At 37.3% G+C, this 24,003-nt stretch overlaps 1 protein-coding gene across 1 annotated transcript in view; it reads right to left on the reverse strand.

Annotated features, from left to right (window-relative positions):
• The window catches only part of mAChR-A (muscarinic Acetylcholine Receptor, A-type), a 78,750-nt gene that overhangs the window by 12,087 nt on the left and 42,660 nt on the right, over positions 1–24,003 (reverse strand). The window contains exon 2 of the mRNA XM_069501726.1: positions 16,191–16,996. Within this exon, the coding sequence (XP_069357827.1) occupies positions 16,191–16,927 (737 nt within the window). The 5' untranslated portion in view covers positions 16,928–16,996. The remainder of the gene's footprint in view (positions 1–16,190; positions 16,997–24,003) is intronic.

Raw genomic sequence — 24,003 nt, forward strand, 5'->3', positions numbered from 1 at the left:
TTTCGCGGGCAGACCCGTGTGTTGGGCCTAAAACCTGTGTCGAGTCCGAGGGATAATGAATTTGAATTTCAAATGCATTATTCCTCGGACTGGCATAAATCTATTGATTTCAAATTTTGAAATCACCAAATTTTGAAATCTGTAGATTTATGCCAGTTTCTGGAAACAAACCTCAAACAGATGAAGGGAGTAGGGGATATAAGGATCAGCCAGTATCACTGCTAGTTTGTTTCTAGATTAAAACGTAGAACTCCAAAGTAAAACTAGACCATTTATTATGGCCTGTAGGATGATAACTTAGTACTTAATATGATCTCTATATTGGTCATTGAATTATTGGTAGACTCCTGGCCTATTTAGGAGAGAGGGTGGAATTTCAAGTTCATGGGATACAATCCGCTAACAGACAGACGACGAATGGACCGACGGATGGACAGCGGAGTCTTAGTAATGTATGGAATGGAACCCTCAAAGTGTACAATGGTACTCAATTTGAATAAAAAGGCTTTGTTGACTTGACTTTAACTTTCTACCCAGCAAATTTTTTAATTATTTAATAATTACCTACCTTGCAAAAGCATTGTTTCTATGTCTCTATAGTCTATACAATTGTTTTATTTAGCAGCACAGCTTGCAATAATTTCACTTACGCTTACGCTATACTGAACCTTGATGCCCTTTAATAAGACTCGAGTTTCCATGGCAACCATCCCAAAAAATTACTATAATATTGCCATAATATCCAGAGATAATAACAATCAAAAAGCAACTTACAGTCTAATTCAATAAGCTTCGTAATCGCTCGACTCGTAAGAGCTTTTATGATTCTTTAGACGATGCAACAGATAGAAATTCACGAGAGTGCTTAGGGATCCATGGAACGTTTCATTGAGAAAATGACTATTCCATTTTATATTTTGCTGCTTTAAAAATAAGGTTGATATTCGCTTGTATATATAGCAGTTTTTCAGAGAGGATGAAATCGTTTTTGGGATGAAACGATACGTTTGTTTTCGCTTCACTGTTTTTCGCTTTTGTTGGAAACATTATGACGTAATCAGGAGTCGGAGTGTTTTGCTGTTTAGGGACTGCCTTTCAGAAAATGCCCGGAACTTATTCTAATAAATAAATGTAAGGGTCGACGCATACAGGTGGAATGGAGTAAAAGCGAAGTTTTTAATATTTTGAACAATTTAAACTGAGACAGAAAGGGGAGGGAGGCGGGGCAGATTTCATCTATTTTCTTAAATAACTTTGAAAATGTGATTAAATTTTCTAATTGACTCTCCAGAAGTATTTACGTTACACGTCCGTGTTTGAGTCACAGAAATCTATATCAGCACCTTTCAATTTAATCCGTCTAGAACAGGGGTCAGCAACTTGCGGCTTTTTTGATGTAAAGTTGCGGCTCGCCAGTTCCATACAAATTCATTATTTTATTACAAAAAGCCTTAAAATTGTGAAATTTATCCTATACATTGTTAAATAAAAAATATCTGAAAGCTGTCTTGGCACTAAAAACATTAAAACTTTAGTTCTACGACTTTACAAAATTTTGTATCATTCCAAAAATTGAATAAATTCTGTAGTGACATTACACTGATCACCAAATAGGTACACGAGACTCGAGAGCGAGACCGAGCCAAGACACATATGCGTGTAGTTCGCGCGTTGCCGATGTTACATTGAAGTAGTGGTAGTCTTTAGTATTAGGTAGTTTGTTGTGGGCTCTTCTCAGACCTGGGCGCGTTTGGAACCCTCGTAGCTTTAGTTTTAAGTTTGCGTAATAATTATCACCACTATATCTTACAAATCTAACACCATACCAGACCATCAATAAGAGTAATTTATTACCTATTTTGAATAAATCATTTGACTTTTGACTTTGACTTTTTTTTTTTAACTGAAAATATTTTGTAAATCCTGACTTTTGGCTCTTCCGTCTCTAAAGGTTACCGACCCCTGGTCTGTAGATTCGGAGCAAATTAGCTGTTGTGACGGATGGACTGACAGACAAGATCACTCGGCGCACTCGACCTAATGGTTCATCTAAACCTGCGTGACAAAACAACTATCCCGCATTCCGCGTTCATGCATGACGCGCAGGTGTGTCCGTAGCTTTACTCGTGTTTCCGAGTTGTTTGTCGGAAAACAGCGTCGTTGTCAGCAGTCAGATTACGTCGGCCAATCTGACAGAGCTATTTACATTTATTACATTTCCACGTTTCGGCCGTGATAGGCCAAGAGCTGGCGAACATTTTGTGCATACTGGTATTTGTGTAGTCCACGCGGACGAAGTCGCGGGCATAAAGTAGTCCATCAATAATTGAAAAAAACCGGCCAAGTGCGAATCAGACTCGCGCACTGAGGGTTCCGTACTACAATCGTATTTTATCGACATTTTGCACGATAAATCAAAAACTACTTAATAGATCTCGTTTAAACTTATTTTCGGTGGAAGTTTACATGGTATGTACATCATATATTTTTTTTAGTTTTGCAATGTGGCTAATTCCGTTGTACACAATCTCTAAACTAAACTAAAATGACACGTCTAAATCTAATGCTATCCTTTTCATAATGTTGCTTGCGGAAAAGGATAGCACTAGATTTAGACCTGTTAATTTAGTTTAGTTTAAAGATTGTGTACAAGAGAATCGGCCCCAATAATTCTCTTATTTTAGAAGTTACATGGGACACACACACACATTTTACCACCTTGGAAGTGTCTCTCGTGCAAACTATTCAGTTTAGAAAAAAATGACATTACAAACCTCAATAATCATTTTTGAAGACCTATCCATAGATACCCCACACGTACGAATGGGATTGGTGAAAAAAATAATTGAGTTTCAGTTCTAAGTTTAGTATGGGGAACCCTCAAGTTTTTTTTTCTATTTTTGTGTGAAAATCTTAATGCGGTTCACAGAATACATCTACTTAACAAGTTTTACAGTATAGCTCTTATAGTTTCGAAAAAAAGTGATTGTGACATACGGACGGACAAACAGACAGACATGACGAATCTATAAGGGTTCCGTATTTTGCCATTTGGCTACGGAACTCTAAAAACTACATCAACAAAATGTATAAATCGACTATTTTTAACAGTTCGCGAATAACGAAACTAAGGAAAAGAAAATGTAGAGAAACTCCGTGTTTAGAACGTGGCTAAATAAATCCGTCCCAGTCAACCGGTAAAAGGTTTACTCGAATACCCCCCCCCCCCTCTCCTCTCCCTTCCAACTCGTCCTGCCCCCTCTCATTTCATGAAAGCAGTGGTAAAAACAGCATTGTCAGAATTTCACACAAAATATTTTAAGTATTTTTAACCATTGATGTAAAACTTTCGGTCGTTTATCAGGATTGAATTCATCTTTAAATATATAAAAGGAAAAGGTGACTGATCTATCAACGCACAGCTCAAACTACTGGACGGATCGGGCTGAAATTTGGCATGCAGATAGCTATTATGACGTAGGCATCCGCTAAGAAAGGATGTTTGAAAATTCAACCCCTAAGGGGGTGCACTAGGGGTTTGAAATTTGTGTAGTCCACGCGAACAAAGTCATAATCATAGAGCATAGGCTAGTAAATTATTAAATCCGACATCATTAATTTTAGAAAATCATCATGAAAAATAATTTATTTTTAGGGTTCCTCTATAGTTTCATCCAGTCCCGTCTGTCCGTGCCACAGCCATTTTTAAAATAAACTATAAGACCTGTAAGTTTGTAAGAGTATAGGTACCTACATCTAAATCATCTAAATCTATACTTTTTAAAAAGTCGAAAAAAACGGGCCGAAATGAGAACCACCTCCTTTTTGGAAGTCGGTTAGTAAGACTATAACTGGTCAATTTCTATATTAGCTATATATTCAAAATTTTAATCGGAGGAAACATTTACTATCGATATAGATCCCAAAACAATTATTTTTGGAATTTTTGTCTGTCTGCTGTCTGTGCCGTATTATGCCGTACACATCCGCTAAAAAAAGGATATCTGAAAATTCAATCCCAAAGACAATCAAATCAAGACCTAAGACACATCCTATGACTTAGGCTGTGGTCCGACCGCGCGCCGCGCCAGCGAGAAAACGACCAACTATCGGCGATATTCTCTCTCAAGAAACGCACATTCCGTCATCCATGTAAACGAAAGAGATGCATATGTCAAAAGTTGCTCTCTGACTGTTCACACTGCCGGCGACGCCTCGCTTTACTAGTTTTGTCGCTGAGCGACGAGCATAAGCTCGCATAATAAAAATAAACTCGCTCACGTGTAACGCGCGCGCAGGTTTGCACAGGACTAAGCGACCGCGGGCGAATGGCGCGAGTAATCGCTCGTCGCACTTGCACACTCGGTTATAGCCCGGCGACAAAACTATCGAAACACACTCGCTTCCCGCTGATCGCCAACTCGTTTAAGTTTCTAGTTCTACTCGTTTCTCGTTCATCGTCGGCGGTCGCACCACTGCTGGCCTTGGACCTGTATCAATAATTTTGGAGATACGAAAGGAACACAGCTATATTTTGGAAGATCGGAAACAGGTGAATTTATTATTCACTTGACACAATACTACGGCCTTTTCAAATATTTGTGAGATTGTTGGCGGTGTTCGGACGGTGACACAAATGTTTGTCGCAAATATTGACACCGAAACCAGTAAAGCAAACAAATTCTGCCGCGTATTTGGTAGAAATCCGATTTCAACGACGATTTGCCACAGTTGTCATAAATTTCCAATATAATATATCCCCGCAAATTGCTATTGCGCTGGAACCATGTCTCATTAACATCGAAATGACGTCTTTTTGATGTCAGCCGAAATAAAAATATACATACCATCAGCTCGAAACTTCAGTCTATTGCTGACGTCGTTAAAATGGCGGCCACGCGCATTAGAAATTTGCAGGACTTATACACTTCGTTCAACAATTTGGTACGCCAGCAATATTAATCCAACTTTGACTACAACCAATTATAGTGTTCGGAAATATTTAAAAAAGCCTCTAAATTAAGATAACAAAAAGAAGCGGTTCATTATCATTTCAGTATACTTAAGTTAGGTCCTTATATAGTTATAGTTAGTTATGTTTAGTATTCGACATGAAAAAAATAATCCAAAAGTTAACGTTTAACACTCATTACTTGCGAACATTGAATTTCATATTATCGTGGTTTAATAACGTGATTAAAAGATAACTTTTCATAGCATCCAAAAGTGATGTACAAAACATAGTTCAAAAATATCTCCGAAATTAAAAAGGAAGCAGTTCATTTCAAAAATGCCTCTAATTATGGTAGGTATAAAAAAGCAGTACACTCATCGTTCAATACTCGACATGAAAAGGTAAAAATAGCGATACGTTGCGCAGAACAAGTCTCATTGTGCCGATTGTGAGGCTGCGATACTTGTGTACCGGTGACGGTGAGCGTTCTTCAGATACGAGATCAATCCAATCATGTTGACACGATTGATACTTGCCAATCCCACAAAGAGCGAGCTTCCTAAGAACAGCGTTGAGCTATCTCTTACTGCCAAAGTACCGACTAATACCTGAGTTTTAAGTTAACAAGCGATATTGAGTTGTGTTAATCTCTTAAGTAGTAAGAAATTTTTTCTTTCATATCAAATTTCTTTTAAATTTCGAATGAAGCAACCATACGAACTACGAAGTGAGGGATTCACTCTTTCACGCTTATTCACTTGATAACTTACTACTTACACTACGGGCTCTATAGGTATCCCAAAAAAGGCCATACTTTTAGTTTCGTTATTAATGGAAAGGGTTTACGACCCTCAGCAATGAAGAATATAACATAGAGAGAACGAAAAATATAATTAGGTATTGTTAATGAATTTTGACTTATAAACTGACTTATCAAGGTCTAGCCCAACTTAGACCTTGATAATTCAGTTTATGAGTCAGGACTTTTATTTTTTAAATATATATTTAAATACACTAGGAATCCATACTTAATATTATAAATGCGAAAGTGTGTCTGTCCGTCTGTCTGCTAGCTTGTCTCGGCCCAAGAGTGCAACTGATTTTTATGAAATTTGGTACAGACTTTTTATCACGGAAAATTAAAGAGTTCCCACGGGATTTTTAAAAACCTAATTCAACTCGGACGAAGTCGCTGGCATCATCTAGTAAAATTATAAATGTATTATATTAGATAAACAAAGTAAATGAAATGCTGGCCTACTGTCTTTGAATTACTGACTGTTCTAGATACACCGTCGTCGGTTCATTCATTCATAAACGTATTATCTCGACTATACCGCATCAGATATATTCTATTCACTCTCATTCTATTCATGCCGCGTTGAATCGCTGTCAGCAGCGTGCAGTCGATACCATCACTAGCAGTTGTGTTTAGGACGGACGTTTCAAGCGAGACGGCATTATGTCCGTGTTAACCGAGTGAAAGGGAAGGACGCATGTCATTGTGTTGCGTCTCGATTGTTGAGAGTTGTATGCAGAACGGAAACTGCTTCTGTGAATATGTCGCCCTAGTACACGTTGCGTTGTCACTTTTCTATTCTAGTTGTCTCTAGTTGTTTAGTTTTGTAAGTTTTTGTTGCTGCGTTAGTTGATTGATGCTTTAGTATAGTCCGTACATAATGACTCCTCACGCGCCATTTCAACTCTATGGGTCAACTGCCATGTCAAAGTAAACCGTACTACATACCTAGTCTCTGAACTAAATAATCGACAGGTCCAAATCTTATAGTTCTATAGTTTATAGGGGGGAAAATTTTTTCATAGTCGTTTCTTAGCTGACACGTTACCTCAAGAAAAAACCTACTTTCCAAATTTCAAGTAATTAATATCAATAATTAAAACTGTCCCATACAAACTTTCAGCCCCTATTTTACCACCCACCCTTATGGGCGAATTTTCCAAAAATCCTGAAACACGTATTCTTCATTTGTAACCAAAAACCCAAATACCAATTTTCATGCAAATAACTTGAAAAATGACAAACTTTCATACAAACTTCCATCCCCCATTTAACCCACTTAGGGGTGGAATTTCGAAAAATCCTTTCTTTCTTATACCTACTCTTTACAAAGAATAGACCCTCCTGTCTTTAGGACCAGCGGTTTAGGCTGTGCGTTGATATATATGTATGTCAGTCAGTCAGTCAGGACTTTGAATTTTATATAGGTACATAATATAGATTTGTGGCTATACTGTTGTACATAATTATTACCTATATTGTGTACAACCATGTACAACAGTATTAGTCACTATGTCATAAAGAAAATTACTTCTAATAAAAAAATTGTTTGTGTTTACTTCAGAAATATAAGCAATAAATTTTTCCATCGACTACTAAATATTGGTTTATTTCGAAGGTTGAAGGAACGGACGTTGACAAATGACTCGGACTCGGGGAGGACGATTAAAAAGTGTAGCCGTTTTTAGATTCGATTAAATCGGTCGATGGTAGAGGTGGTTGACCGATTTTTTCCTTTTCAGGTACGGAACCTTATAAATTAATAGTCTATTTATTAGGTTAACTTTCGGCTACTTACACTAATACATTAAAAAAATACTTATTCTGAAGGTATAATATAATCCATACTATAATATTATAAATGCGTAAGTGTGCCTGTCTGTCTGTATCTCCGTCTGTGTGTCTGTCTGCTAGCTTCAGCTTTCACGGCTAAACCGTTCAACCAATTTTGACGAAATTTGGTACAGAGATAGCTTGCATCCCGGGGAAGGACATAGGCTACTTTTTATCCTGGAAAATTGAAGAGTTCCCACAGGATTTTTAAAAACCTAAATGCACGCGGACGAAGTCGCGTATCTAGTATAATATAATTAGGATTTTCGATAATTCAACCCGTAAGGGGGTTAAATAGGGGTTTGAAATTTGTGTAGTCCACGCGGACGAAGTCGCGAGCATAAGCTAGTATACGACGAAAAGGTGACTGACTGACTGATCTATCAACGCAAAGCTTAAACTACTTGACGGATCGGGCTGAAATTTGGCATGCAGATAGCTATTATGACGTAGATAAACACCCGCGAACAAAAGATTTTTGAAAATTCAACCCCTAAGTAGGTAAAATAGGGGTAGGAAATTTGTGTAGCCGACGCGGACGAAGTCGCGGAGATAAGCTAGTTATATGCTTTAAAAGAAAAACAAAAAAGTGCTCACCCTTTCAAAACAGCTGTGTTGAAAAATGTTCAGTTTATTTATTCTGTTCCACACTGAACGAACTTATTCTATTGAGATAAAAGTTTCCAGTACATTCGCTGCTTCACGCTCGCCGCAGGAACAAAGCCTTTGCAACCACTAACTCTGTGGTGTGGTGTGGAGAAAAATATATCTTATATATGTGCTCACGGAACCAGAAAATTCAATTTTCGTGCATCGCACTCTGAATGGAACCTTGAGTGGTTTAGGTACAACAGGAACAACAAGCTTAATTTTTCTTAAACCGTGGTTTTTTTATTTTTATTTTTTATTCATTATAGGCAAACGCTTGACCGCAATCACACCTGATGGAAAGTGATGATGCGGCCTAAGATGGGACGCGTTTACCTAGAAGATTTAGTAATAAAAATATTTAGTACAACGTACTACATGCGATATATGCCCGATTTTCCGCTACACATGCATGAAAAGTGACTAAAACGCAGCATCACTTTGCCACGCCACACAAAGTCGTTTAAATCAAGTGTTTTTGAAAGAACCACAAAGACGTAAGGTCTACTAGCTGATGCCCGCGACTTCGTCCGCGTGAATTTAGGTTTTTTTAAAATTCCGTGGGAACGAATGATTTTCCGGGATAAAAATTAGCCTATGTCCTTCCCAAGATGCAAGCTATCTCAATTATCTAACGTATTTCGTAACACAAGCTCATTTAAAATATTTAACAGATAACGTTATCTCATACAATAACTGGCCAATAAACGGCATGGAGGTTAGCCAAAGATGTGCCATTTTCCCTCTCAAGTGTACAGAATGACTACTTGTGTGTTCAAGATAACACTTCATTATGAAGGTCTGGGGCGACATAATTCTGTCGTGACTTTCTTAAGCGATCTAAAAATAGCTGGAAAGATTTATAGGCCTTGCAACAAGTGCTTTATTTTTCGGACTTCTTGTTAAGTGCAGGACGTTATCCGTTATTTCGGTTTTATGCATCTGTTACCGCTAGAATCCATCAGTACCCTTATAAATACGAAAGTGTGTTAATTTGTTGGTTTGTCCTTCAATCACGTCGCAACGGAGCAACGGATTGACGTGATTTTTTGCATGGATATAATCAAAAACCTAGAGAGTGACTTTTTATACCAGAACGAAGTCGTGGGTATTAGCTAGAATCTTATCGTATGAATATACTAGCTAATGCCCGCGACTTCGTCCGTGTGGATTTAGGTTTTTAAAAATCCCTTGGGAACTCTTTGGTTTTCCGGGATAAAAGTAGCCTTTATCATTCTCCAGGTCTTTAACTATACCGCGCGATGCAAAAAACCACGTCGATCCGTTGCACCGCTGCGACGTGATTGAAGGACAAACCAACAGCTAGTAGAATAATAAGCGTACCTAATACATTTATATGGAGAAAGTGCATAATTATGAAGGGCAAAACCCGTAATCTCAAAATCGTTAACGAATTCCGTACTCTAGTGATAATATATAAATTGATTAAGATGAGTGAGTCCCGAACCTTGATGGGGTAGCCCCGTGTTGAGCAGTTAAGGGGACATTGTTATGTCCCCTGGCGGCGCAATGGCCCCTAACGAGGTTTAGGCTCCCTATCTCTGGCAGGCAGCCATGGCACTTATTACGAGATTACTGTTGATTATGGTTATGATTTCTTATTAAACCTGACTTGGTTTGGACTTTGACTCCACCGTGCGTTCAAATTTAGCTTTTGCAGCGTTGTATTTGGGTATTTCACTCCAATTTTTTTACTACTTTATTATAAACTAGGATAAAAATAATGACGTAAACTGAAAAACTAATTAAATCGATCAAATAACAAAAAAGTTATAAGCATTTAAATATTTCTGATTAGACAGAGATAGCGATATAGCATTTTGACGTCACACCTTACTAATGCCATAGTAGCTTCGTGCGGTTTCATACAAATTTTTGTTTTGCGAGAAAGGGATAGAAGACCCTCCCACTCCAAAATTAAAATGCCTGTAACTTTGTAAATCTTTGTTGGATTTTAATATTTTTTTCAGCGTACCGCATTATTTTTATCCTAGTCTATACTATTATATAAAGAGGTAATGTCGTTAAGTTTGTTTGTAGGGGGTAATCTTTGGAACTACTGAACCGATTTTAAAAATTCTTTCACCAATAGAAAGCTACATTATTCCTGAGTGACATAGGCTATAGGGGATCTTTAAACACCTAAATCCACGCGGGCGAAGCCGCGGGGATCAGCTAGTCTAATAAATATATAAAAGGAAAAGGTGACTGACTGACTGACTGACTAACTGACTGACTGACTGACTGACTGACTGACTGACTGACTGACTCACTGACTGACTGACTGATCTATCAACGCACAACTACTGGACGGATCGGACTGAAGTTTGGCATGCAGATAGCTTTTATGACGTAGGCATCCGCTAAGAAAGGGTTTTTGAAAATTCGACCCCTAAGGGGGAGAAATAGGGGTTTGAAATTTGTGTAGTCCACGCGGACGAAGTCGCGAGCATAAGCTAGTTTATAATAAAGTAATAATATTTATCAAATTCAAAAGTGTATCCTAACTTTTGAATTCGATAAATATTATTATCTTAGGAAAATACCCATTTGTCGGGCGGCAGAGGGCGGGCGCGAGCGAAAATTGGAGATCCAGGATAAAAAAAGTAGCCTATGTCACTCTCCAGGTCTAAAACTCTATGCCTACCCATGCAAAAAATCACGTCAATCCGTTGCTACGTAATTGAAGGACAAACCAACAAACCATCTTAACCACTACGCCATCACCGCTTAGTACCCTACAGACCCTACAGACCCTACAGTACACGTAACGAATCCCGATTAGCAAGGAAAACGCCGGCATAAGTGATAAATTCCCAAGCGGCCGTGTCTTCCCTCACGTATCTAATAAAAATACCTATCGCGTGAGATCTCGTCAAAATTTCACCGGCCACCCTTACCTTCATCCCTTAACGCTATGTGACCAGACGTATTTAATATCTGTCCCGGCTTTACTCACGTGTTTAGTCGACGTTAGCCCGACTAGTTTCGAACCCATCCGGGGTCCTTTTTCAAGGAAGTCAGTTCGCGATAGTTTAATTAAACGCTAAAACAGACGTATTTCATTTCAAGGAAACTACTTATTATATAATTAAGGGTTAGTAGGTACCTACTTCTAGAGAAAAATTGCGAGTCAGACTCGCGCATCGAGGGTTCCGCACTCGGGTATTTTTTTGACATTTTGCACGATAAATCAAAAACTATTCATACTAATATTATAAATGCGAAAGCGTGTCTGTCTGTCTGTCTGCTAGCTTTTCACAGCTCAACAGTTTAACTGATTTTGATGAAATTTGGTATAGAGTTAGGCTTACATCCCAGGGAAGGACATAGGCTACTTTTTATCCCGGAAAAGCAAAGAGTTCTCACGGGATTTTTAAGAACCTTAATCCACGCGGATGAAGTCGCGGGCATCACCTAGTTATGTATAAAAATAAAAATAAACTGTTTTAGAATGTACAGATAAAGCCCTTTCATATGATACCCCACTTGGTATATTTATCTTACTTTGAAAATTGAAAATACTAATATTATTTGTTTATGAACACATTTTAATTTTTTTTATCTATACCCATGCTCTTTAAATCCTCTATAAAAGATTCTAAAACAGCGCTATACTGCTGGCATAACGAGATAGATTTATGCCAGCAGTATAGCGCTGTCTCTTTTTCACAGGAGTGTTATAATGAAATTCAGTACAACATTATAACACTCGTTTGTTAAGATATTGGGTGTTTTAATGTTGGCAATAAGCTAACTGTTTCAGAATCTTTTATAGAGGATTCATAATATTATGGGTGTAGATAAAGTCTTGTATGCAACAGTTTAAAACACTCAAGTCATACTATTATAACACTCAGCTTCGCCTCGTGTGATAAACCGACTTTCGTGTTTTAATGCCCCTCTTTATACAACAGGTGAATAAATAACTAATAATATAATGTAACCACAAATAACAAATGATTTGCTACATTAATTTATCTAGGAATTGTGATCACAATCAATTACTTACGAATTACAAATTTGTATTTTCTTCACTAAAAACATACTTACATCCATACATATAGACAGTACGCGGCAGAAAACAATGTACTTCGACCTTTAGAAAGAGCATTGTCTCTGTCGTAGAGACCGACAAAACGTCACATTGGTACGTCATCATCGCACATAGGTATGAGTGACAGAGACAACGCTCTACTAAGCCAAAATCTCATTCTAAAGCCGATGTACATTATTTTCTGCCGCATACTGTACATACATAGATACTCTATATACATACTCTATTAAACTCATAACACTTCCTTTTGGCTTTGGCGTAGGGTAAAAACGGAGCATTGAACCCGAGACCTTAACCGGCAAGCTAAACACATTACAGATTACGCAGATCACTTTCATGATATCAAATTCCCATTTTTAGGGTTCAGTACCTCAAAAGGAAAAACGGAACCCTTAAAGGATCACTATGTTGTCTGTCTGTCTGTCTGTCTGTCTGTCCGTCTGTCTGTCAATAAACCTACAGGGTACTTCCCGTTGACCTAGAATCATGAAATTTGGCAGGTAGGTAGATCTTATAGCTGACATTTGGGGAAAAATCTAAAAACCGCAAATTTAGGGTTAGATCACACAAAAAAAATTAAATAGTGGTCATGAACTAATAATTAGTATTTTCAAGTTTTGAAGTGAGTGACTATATCAAGTGGGGTATCATATGAAAGTTCTTCACCTGTACATTCTAAAACAGATTTTTATTTATTTTTATGCATCATAGTTTTTGAATTATCGTGCAAAATGTCGAAAAAATACGACTGTAGTGCGGAACCCTCATTGCGCGAGCCTGACTCGCACTTGGCCGGTTTTTTTTCACTGAATCTCGCAATTTGCGGAACGCGACTTGACAGCACTACTCAAGCACCATTAATCCCCGCTCCCCATCCACCCCCCCTTCCCCCATCGTCAGGGGGTGGGTACGTGCAAGACATTACCGCCAAGATACAGGGAAGATTTACGCGACTACGTATGTAACTTGAGCATGCTTTATTAACGTGTCTGTTTTATTATTCTTTGCATCTCGTTCATAATATGGATAGGTTAACTTGACGTGGCAAAGAATAAAAAGCAGAAGTAGATAGTTTATTATACAAGTGCCTATAAACCTATGAAAATCAAGGTGATTTTAAATTTAAACCCAAGCCGCAGGCAAGAAGCTGTACTTGACTAATTGATTCAACTGAAAAGCAAACTTATGCTAAAAAGTGGGACAAATAATTATTATACGCCACTAATTGGTGAAATAAGAGGTATTTACGAAAAAAACATTAAAAAGCTTAAACAGAATTATCTAGTAACTAGCTTATGCTCGCGGCTTCATCCGCGTGGTCTACACATATTTCAAACCCCTATTACACCTAAGCTGTGGTAGCCTAGTGGTTAGGACGTCCGCCTTCCAATCGGAGGTCGGGGGTTTGATCCCGGGCACGCACCTCTAACTTTTCGGAATTATGTGCGTTTTTAAGTAATTAAAATATCACTTGCTTTAACGGTGAAGGAAAACATCTTGAGGAAACCTGCATGCTGAGTTTTCCATAATGTTCTCAAAGGTGTGTGAAGTCTGCCAATCCGCACTAGGCCAGCGTGGTAGACTATGGCCAAAACCCTTCTCACTCTGAGAGGAGACCCGTGCTCTGTAGTGAGCCGGCAATGTGTTGATCATGATGATGATGATGATTACACATCCTTAGGGGTTGAATTTTAAAAATCTTTTCTTAGCGGATGCCTACGTCTTAATAGCTATCTGCATGCCAAATTTCAGCCCGATCCGTCCAGTAGTTTTAGCTGTGCGTTGATAGATCAGTCAGTCAGTCCTTTTCACCTTTTCCTTTTATTAGATTTGATTCCCGAAACTTGGTTATTTTTAAGTTTTTTCATGAAAATTCTTAAGCAAAATCGGGGTGGTTTAGCTAGGTCAGTATAAAAACTCTTTCAACCCCACCCGTCGCGATCAAAAGTAATTATTACCAAGCTGAAAATTAAAAATACACAGCAAAAAATACACCATTAAAATCGGAGTCGTCGCCATTAATGACCACCAACCCACTTGTTATTCTTGTATCCATCGTTAGACCACCTCTTGAATATTAATATATTCGATACTTCCAATTCGAGTCCTATTCGATTTATCGATATCGATTCCGATGATTGGACAGCTCTCATTATCATGTCAAAGCGGACGATTCTTTAGCTTCGTGTCCAAAAACTCGGGAGGAGATATCAAAAAAATATTTAAATATTTATTTCAGTAACACAATTTCACATAGTATGTAGTATCTATTTCACATAGTAATAATAGTGTAATTTCACATAGTATGTAGATCTGCCTCAACTTGCCTCAACCTGAGGCATGTCGCGCCATGTGGCTTTCATCATAATCAATCAATCGCCGGCCCATCCACTGAGCACGGGGCTCAGTATAGATAGGAAAGATTTCACACACCATTGAGAATATTAGGAAATACTCTCAGACATGCAGATTTACGGTTAAAGAACTTTATTCTCACTAAGAAATAATTTCCTCGATGTTTTCCTTCACCGTTAAAGCAAGTGATAGGAATTAGTAAGTAATAGAAAACACGCACATAACTCCGAAAATCGAACTCCCGACCCCCCCCCCCCCCCCCCCCCCCATATAGATCATAGAATTCAAATGAAATTTTTTAAAGTTTTCGAAACAATACTGTGTTTGGTTTTTGGTTTGAAATTTCGTATTCGAAGAGTGGCATTTATTTGACTAGGCGTGAAAAATGTTGTTTTCTCGCAGTAAATCACGACAACCTGTGCACAATATTTAGAATCCCTACCCATATTATGAGTGCGAAAGTGTGTTTGTTTGTTGGTTTCTTGAATTCTTGGTTTGTATTTCAATCACGTCGCAACTGAGCAACGGATCGACATGATTTTTTGCATGGGTACCTATAGTTAAAGACCTGGAGAGTGACATATAGGCTACTTTTTATCCCGGAAAACCAAACAGTTCCCTCGGAATTTTTAAAATCCTTAATCCACGCGAACTAAGCCGCGGGCATCAGCTAGTTTTCCAATAAAAATGTAAAGTATAACCTATTATAAGTCAAGCAAGCAAAAAAGCTCTCTTGAACTATGATTTGTGTTTTTTTTTTTCACTTCGTCATAATGTAACGTACTTTAAATAGGTTGAAGAATTTCTGATTCTGGTGGTATTAAAAATAAATAAAAAACAAAATATTTTTAAGTACATAATCTGCCTGGGATTCAAATACTTACTTATAAATTCGAATAAATTAAGCAACACCATAAAAATAACAGTAAACCCAAAACTCACAAAGAAAAACTATCGTCATTCACCCTTTACATACTTCAGGCGGAATTTTCACGAAAGAACGGTAGAACTAAATAAAAAAACTACGTCAAATAAAAGTGGGCCTTAATGCAAGTGGGAAAAAACACAATTTCGCAAGTTTCCCAAAGTGAACTGCCAAACAGAATTACTGTAAAAGTTTTTGTGGCCATTGCTAAACTTGCAGATTGTACGTAATGATTTTGGTCGGACCATTAAGTTTCTTACTTCGGCAAGGGAACTTTGCGATCGATAAAAATAAAAGTGGAAAGGACAGTGATTCCCAAACTTGGGAAATTGTTACTTGGGTCCTAAATTCTACTTTTTCTAAGTGGCATATAAAGTCTAGTTAGGCTCTTAGTTTTTATTGTGATCGTAATAGGTCTACGTGTTTCAATTAGGTAAAGTTATAAAACGAGAATTCAATTTGTCTGATTGTGTAAAAAATAAGTAATAACAAACTTTTTTGGCTTCGCCCATTATATCTTAGGTTGTTTTCAATTGATTTTCTTCAAACTTTATATTTTATGTAATGCTGAATTTCTATGAAAATAAAGAATTCTCACCTGGAATTGGACCTCTTCGACGAGTCATGCTTCTTCCCCCCCTGCAGGTTAGGTAGGTCCTTCTGTCTTTTCTTAGTCTCCCTCCAAATCTTATAGTACAAAAAACACATAACTGTCACTGGCACATAAAACGCGGCGATGGCCGTCCCAAACGTAATGAACTGATTCGTCTCTATAAACTGTATGTAGCACTCGTGTTCAGGTACTTTCCTCTCGCCGTCGATGTACGGCCACGCGTAAATCCACGGCGGCCACAGGATCAAGCTGAACCCCCACGCTCCGCCTATCATCACCGTGGCGCGCCGTGTAGTCCTTTTCGCTCTGTACGTGAGCGGTCTAGTGACACTAAAATATCTATCAAAACTTATTATCAAAAGGTTGAGGACCGATGCGTTGGAGGCTAGGTAGTCTAGGGCGAGCCAGGTGTCGCAAACGTGCGGGCCGAGCGGCCAGTAGCCGTAGATCGTGAACATGGTGAACAGCGGCATGGAGATCAGGCCCACGGCGAAGTCCGCGACGGCGAGCGAGAAGAGGAAGTAGTTGCTGATCGTCTGCAGCTGCTTGTCGATCTTGAAGGAGATCATGACCATGGAGTTGCCGACGACGGTGAGCACGGAGAGCACGCTGGCGATGATCGCGATGACGATCTTCTGGGCGAGGCTGAAGGGGCTCTCGGGGAGGTCGGGGCCGAGGGCCAGGTCTGAGAGGTTGGCTGAGTGGTTGGAAGCGATGAGCATGACGTCAACTCGGCGAGCCCGCGGCCCTCTCTCCGCCGCGGCTCGTTCGCCGAACGAGAGCGGACCAATCTGTAACAATGACATAACAATCATCAATCAAGTGCTCGTACTCGTTCATTTACATGAAGGACATAATTATGAGCGAGATGCACAATATTTTGACCTTGTGCAGATCAACGTTTGGTATTCCGTTATTATTGCAAAACTGTAACGCAATAAAGTAATTTGAAATTATCGTTAAGTATGCTTACGGCTGTAATTATTGAGCGTGACAATACTACCTACTTCAGTGGCTGCAGCACGACGCACGACCACTGCTGGGAAACATTTTTGTCAGTGTGGTTTGGTTGTGGTGTGGTCCGCCTGAAAATACTCTAAGAGCGAAAGTAGTATGTGCTACAATATTTATTTGAAAGATGCTGCAAAGTGCTCTCAAGCTTCTAGGTGTCATAACTTAAGAGTTACTGCACATTTTCGCAATCTCCTACTTCAATATTTAACCAGGGCAAAATGTAGATGCATAATGCATAAATAATACTCGCTTAAAAATGACAGTATTACCGATTCTGACCACAACTAAATTTTAGAGTATTCTCATCCCCTTCCTACCAATACATACTTTCATACTAATATTATAAATGCAAAAGTGTGTCTCTGCTTGTCTATCTGCTAGGCTTTCACGGCCCATCCGTTTAACCGATTTTGAGAAAATTTGGTACAGAGATAGCTTGGATCCCGGGGAAGGACATATGCTACTTTTTATTCCGGAAAATCAAAGAGCTCCCATGGGATTTTTAAAAACATCATCTAGTGTAATGTAAAAAGGACAGACACAGTTTGACAGTTATAAATTTAATTTAGAACTGTCAAATCTCGTGACTTTAGCTGCCCAATCACGAGCCTATTGTTTAAAGTAGCGTGCACTAAGAGTGTCTTTAAATTTAAAATTCATGTTCCGTCCTTTTTTAGCAATGTTAAAAAGAAAGAAATGCAGTTACTCTAAATTTAGTTTAGAGAAAAACAAGAGAATCGTCGCCACTAGTGATATTTTAGCAACACCACAGTCTAATTGTATGTACAGTGTTCTAATATTCCGAGCAAAATTGCTTGAGTAAATAATCCAAACACAGTGGTTAAAGCATTTAGCTTCCGCGGTTTACGGCCGGGCTTACTCGATGTTTAAATAAATGTGAGCGCTGCTTCTATTAAAAATTCTGCTACCATAGCCTACAGATATCAGTAGGTATAATAATAACTTGGAAAAACTCGGAATGATGTTAATGTGAAGTAAAATTTAGGCACAAGTCGCAACTTGAAGTTGAGACTAATTCAGATCTTTTTTTCGAACATAAGTCACGCTCAAACGATACTTTCGCCGAAAATGGCCGTCAAACCGAAAGGCTGATTTGGGGCCGCCATATTTTATAGAGTTAGTACTAAGTACTGCCCATAGAAATAGACAATGTACCTAAAGAAATATACACTGTCATACAAGAATTACAGGGCTTTGTTTAAGCTGCCATCTTTTATCGAAGTGGTATTTAAAGTAGTTAGTGCCATGATAGAACGAAAAGCTCTATTTTTACTAAGTCAGATACAGTCAAAGATAAGCAGCCTATAACCTAAATCAAACGTTTCTTAATTTAAAAATATTAGATCAAGATATAGGTTTTTTTTTTAAATAGGATAAATCGAATTTGTTTCGAATAATTGAGATTCTGAATGAATACCTACCAGAAGCAAGCTTTGCAATTTTTGAGTTATTATAAAAAAGATTTGATTCCTCACAATGATAATTTAAATAAAAATTTGCATGTCTCAAAAGTAAAAACCTTTATGTTATCCACTTACTCTACTAATACTGTTGAGTTCTAGAAGAGTTTCCGTATGCATTCATAATAAGTGCACTCTGAACTTTGTAAATAAACTTTCAGCTACATTTATAATTATTTTACATCTACCCATTTATCAAACCATTTTCCTTCCTCCTCCTAATTTAATGTCCTGAGCTAAACAGAAATTAAAGTCAAACACACAAAATTATGTTTTAAAATTTTGCAAGCGAGCATACCGTGAGTCATAAATCTACTGTTTTATTTAGCCTGCAGCGCGTTGGGAAAATATTAAATTTATGGTTTGTATCCACCGGGTGAATACGCCAAAATATGGCCAATTGCAGGGCATGAATCGCTGACAAAAATGCTTAAGTTTCGCTTTAGATATTTCTTAAAAATTGCACGTCTTTGCGTTGAAACATCTGGCGTAATACTATTACCATGCAACTAAATATGTAGACAGATGCTTATTTTTTATAATTTTTAGTGTTTTTTTTAGTTAACCCAGAAGATGCAGGTTCGATTCCTGCCGGTCACGCAATTTTTGATATGTATTTAAAATTATTTAGATGCTTATTTATTTAAACATCTTTATTGCTAATCATATTATTACAAAGAATAAAAAATGATTTTTTTTATTTAGAAAATTGTTATCTCATAATTAGGATTTCTTGCTCTGATTCTTAAATGTCTATGTAATGTATAAAAGGAGAAACTGACTATTTGGCAAATCAAAGTATGTATACTTTACAGTTGAAATCGTTGGTAAAAGAAACTTGAGATTTTGTATATAACGTACTTCACTAATAAAATAATTTCAATAATTTTATGAGAATGGAACTGGGTGAGTCACTTAGGGACGGACAAACAGACTCGGCACTCTAAAAAAGAAGAAAACCGATTCCATTAGTTGGCCTTATAAGTGAGTTAATAACTAGATAGTTCAACTAAAAGTTAATATTTCTTTTGAAAAAATATGGCTTGCTTTAGGAATATCGTCTAGTTATTTGCAATTTTCATGTACCAAATAGCGCCAGTGTAGAATGCAGATTGTAGACCTACTGTATTATTTAGCCTGTGGCTGTGAAATATTAAATTATAGTATGTAACCAGGCAGTGAATATGCGCAGACACGGCCGCTTGGTTTGCTTGGAGCGCCAATAGAGGTGGTTTCCTACACGCATTATGATTGCTATGTTCGTGTATAAATAAATAAATATGCCTTAAAAACTCCGCTTTGATGAAAATTTATACTTCTATTTATAAATAAATCTCTGTCTCTGATACCTTTTTACGGCCCATTTTCTGAGCATTCTTCTTCTGACCTGTCTTAGAAAATTTAAAAAAAAAGTACATTCAAAAATCAAAATAATGTAATTTCTATAGGTATTTCCACCTGCAACTTTGTTCTATAACTGTTACGTACGAGCTCCGGTACCGTAAAAGCAATCATTGTTACAATTTCGGAAATTATAAAAGGATATTATAAAAGGATATATTTAATTAAAAATATTTTTTATAGTGTTGACGAATATCTAAGATGACATTTTTTTCCTTTAGGTTGTATTGATGGTTACCTTTTGACATATTTTGTATTAAATATTATCTTGTTTTTTATTCTTTTGTGACTGACCCTCTAACAAATAAACCTGGAATAGCGGTGGAATAGTTATACTCTGTTTTGTCTTTCTCTGTCATCAGTAATTTGAAATTTGAAGGAAAAAGACAAAACAGAGTATAACTATTCCACCGCTATTCCAGGTTTATTTGTTAGAGGGTAAGTATTTAATTTGGCTAATTTTATCAAAACTATGTACACGTTGTTCGGTATATATCATAACATATTGCATGCTAATAGGCAGAATTTGGCTGTACCTTTTTGTTTTTTGTAACATCTCCACTGTTTACCCAGATTCGCAATAAAGAAATTTGTATTTGTATTTGTATTTGATTTATCATTTATATAGCGTAGCATACATTGTGTATACCTATCATTAAATTTAAAAAAAATGCAGTCGTTTTAAAGGACAAAACCTAATTTTTGATTGGACTGTTCTCTTCTTATTAAATTGTCTTTTCGTAAGATCTTTTCTTATGTATAAATTGTAGATTGAATAATTTATTTTACGCATATAGATTTATTACCAATTTCCAGAATCACATAACCTTAACGAGTTTATAAATGTCCTTCATAAAGGACATAAAATAAATTTACTTGTAACACAGCGTATGAGTAATATAACTACCTAGTATTACAATAAGTAATCATTTTTCAATTTACGTAGGTATTATATTACTTCAAAGTTATAAAAAACAATATTTTGTCAAAGGCGTATGATTTATTTTAAGAAAAGCGTACGTCTACTCTTAACTCATTAGCGTTTCATACACACGTAGTTTGATATTAACCAATCAAACTCAGTGAAATTTTGTAGGCGCGTTCTAAGAAGTACGTATTTGGATCTGTGATTTGCTAGATTTTTGGTAAAAATATTGAGTTTCAATGCTATACGGGCTCAATTATTTACACACAAATCTTGTAAACCGTGTAACTTCGAAACCCCACAAATAGAAAAATGGTTACCTACATTACGCGACAGAAAGTAATTAAATGCTATTAGAATGACATTTCGACTTTGTAGAGCATAGACAACGCTCTAAAAAGCCTGTCATTCATACCTATATGACGTTTTGTCGGTCTCAACGACAGAGACAAAGCTCTACAAATCTGCTATCTCCTTCAAAAGGTCGATGTACATTACTTTCTGCCGCGTACTATACCTACTCATGCGCTGTACAAACAGATTTATTGTATGTCCTTTATGAAGGACATTTATAAACTCTTCAAGCTTATGTGTTCTGGAAATTGGTAATAAATCTATATGGCTAAAATAAATTATTCATCTACATTGGTTGATTTTCAAATGAGACTCAAATTACGTTTGTATGCAGCACGCTCGTGAGAGCTCGAGGTGAAATACTAAGAAATATCGATTCCGATCACCAAAATACAATTCCACCCAACTACTGGTTTAATTTCAAATGGGTTTGGAACGAAAGTAACCTCTGTTGAATCGCGATCTCTCCGTTACGTAATGGAAAAATGGAAATTAAACACGGGAAAGGAATTGAATTTATCTGAACAAAAATATGGCGGCATCACTTTGACTGGTTAGTGGTTAGTGTACTTTCGTATATTCACTTATAGTAGGTAAGTAGTGCCCCTGACTTTGTCCGCGTGGGTTTAGGATTTCTGAAATCCCGTGGGATCTTTTCAATTTTCCTGAATAAAAAGTGACCTACATCCGTTTTCGGGATGCAGTTATTGTAGCTTTTATCTAAATTAGCTAAGCAGAAACATTTTTGCTCATTTTTAGGGTTCCGTACCTCAAAAGGAAAAACGGAACCCTTATAGGATCACTTTGCTGTCTGTCTGTCTGTCTGTCGGTCTGTCAAGAAACCTACAGGGTACTTCCCGCTGACCTAGAATCATGAAATTTGGCAGGTAAGTAGGTCTTGTAGCAGACATGAGATTTTTCCCCTAATATCTGTTATAAGACCTACCTACCTGCCAAATTTCATGATTCTAGGTCAACGGGAAGTACCCCGTAGGGTTCTTGGTAGACAGACAGACAACAAAGTGATCTTATAAGGGTTCCGTTATTCCCTGCAAACAGAAATAGTAGCTAAATAATTTGAACGAAGTGACCAATTATTTTAAAATCTTGCGAATATTGTCCGGACGTCCGCCATCTTTGAAATAAATCTTTTACGCCAGCGAAAAGGAACGTTCCTCTCGTTTAATTCAGCTGTTCGAAACAACGGCCAGTTATATACGTTTTATACCGTCTGTCGGTACGTGGGACGGGAAGATGCTTCATTATACGAAGAATCGCAGGCAAAGGTTTGAATTATTTTAGAAATATCTTTGCAGAGAATACGTTTCTATCAGTACCCTTATTATAAATGCGAAAGTGTGTAAATGTGTGTGAATAAGTTTGCGTAATAATTATCTCCACTATAACTTACAAATCCAACATCTGACTATCAAAAAGAGTAATTTATTACTTTATTACCTATTTTGAATAAATCGACTTTGACTTTGACTTTGTTCCCAGTCATGTATTGGAAGTTTTAAAGAGCAAATGATTCACAAAGAACAAGAGCAAAGAGCCGACGAAGTAATAAAACTAAGAATTTTCTTTCATAACATTTCTTATAAAACTAATGCCTTTATGGCAGCCAATGAGGCTGGCGAGGCGCCAGGCTTTTACAGCTCGCCATTGACTGAGTGTAATTAATTAGAGTCAGAGATGAGGTAATTTCATCATAGGAAGTAGGTAAACACGGTCTTTTTGTCGCCCATATATCAATCAATGGTCATTGTCCTTTATAAAGGACAAACAATTTCATCACCAACAACAACGTCGCTGGCTCACTACGGGTACACTAAGTACCTCTCACCACTCCACTCAGAATGAGAAGGGTCATAATCTACCACGCTGGCCAGTACAGATTGACCTGAGAGATTGGCAGACTTCACACACCTTCGAGAACATTATGAAGAACTCTCAGGCATGTAGGTTTTCTCAGGAAGGTTTTCCTTCACCGTTAAAGCAAGTGATATTTAATTGCTTAAAACGTAGCCCTGCGTCAATTCAGGTTAAAAGCTATCTCCAGTCCAAATTTCAGGCAAATCGGTTCTGTCAATGTGGTGTGAGTAAGCATCTACCTATAGATCAAAACTTTCTAATAACTACTGTTAAAATGAAAACCACTTTGATATACTATCTTACATTTAATCATGTTTCTTATTTAATTAATTTACAAGTATATATTGATGAAAGTGCATTAAAATCCGTTGCGACTGTAGAGATTAGTAAGATCTTAGGAAATTAAAAACTTAAAATGTAACAAATGAAAAACTAATTGTACAAAATCCACCTCATTTGAGAACACAAAGCACAATAAAATATTACTAACACGGACATAAAAGCAGTGCAATAAACATTTCGTAAGAACCGTTCAACTCAACTTTATCTGTTTAAAGCAAGGCAATGAAACTGGCGGGAAGCCAACAGCGAGAGCTAATATCTGTATGTATCTAATTACTTTTAATGGGAACTAGATGATGCCCGCGACTTCATCCGCGTGGATTTAGGTTTTTTTATCCTCTTTAACTCCTTAATTTTCCGGGATAAAAAGTAGCCTATGTCACTCTCCAAGTCTTAAACTATAGCC

The sequence above is a fragment of the Maniola hyperantus genome, chromosome 11 (genome assembly GCF_902806685.2).
Source record: "Maniola hyperantus chromosome 11, iAphHyp1.2, whole genome shotgun sequence".
NCBI classification, from domain to species: domain Eukaryota; kingdom Metazoa; phylum Arthropoda; class Insecta; order Lepidoptera; family Nymphalidae; genus Maniola; species Maniola hyperantus.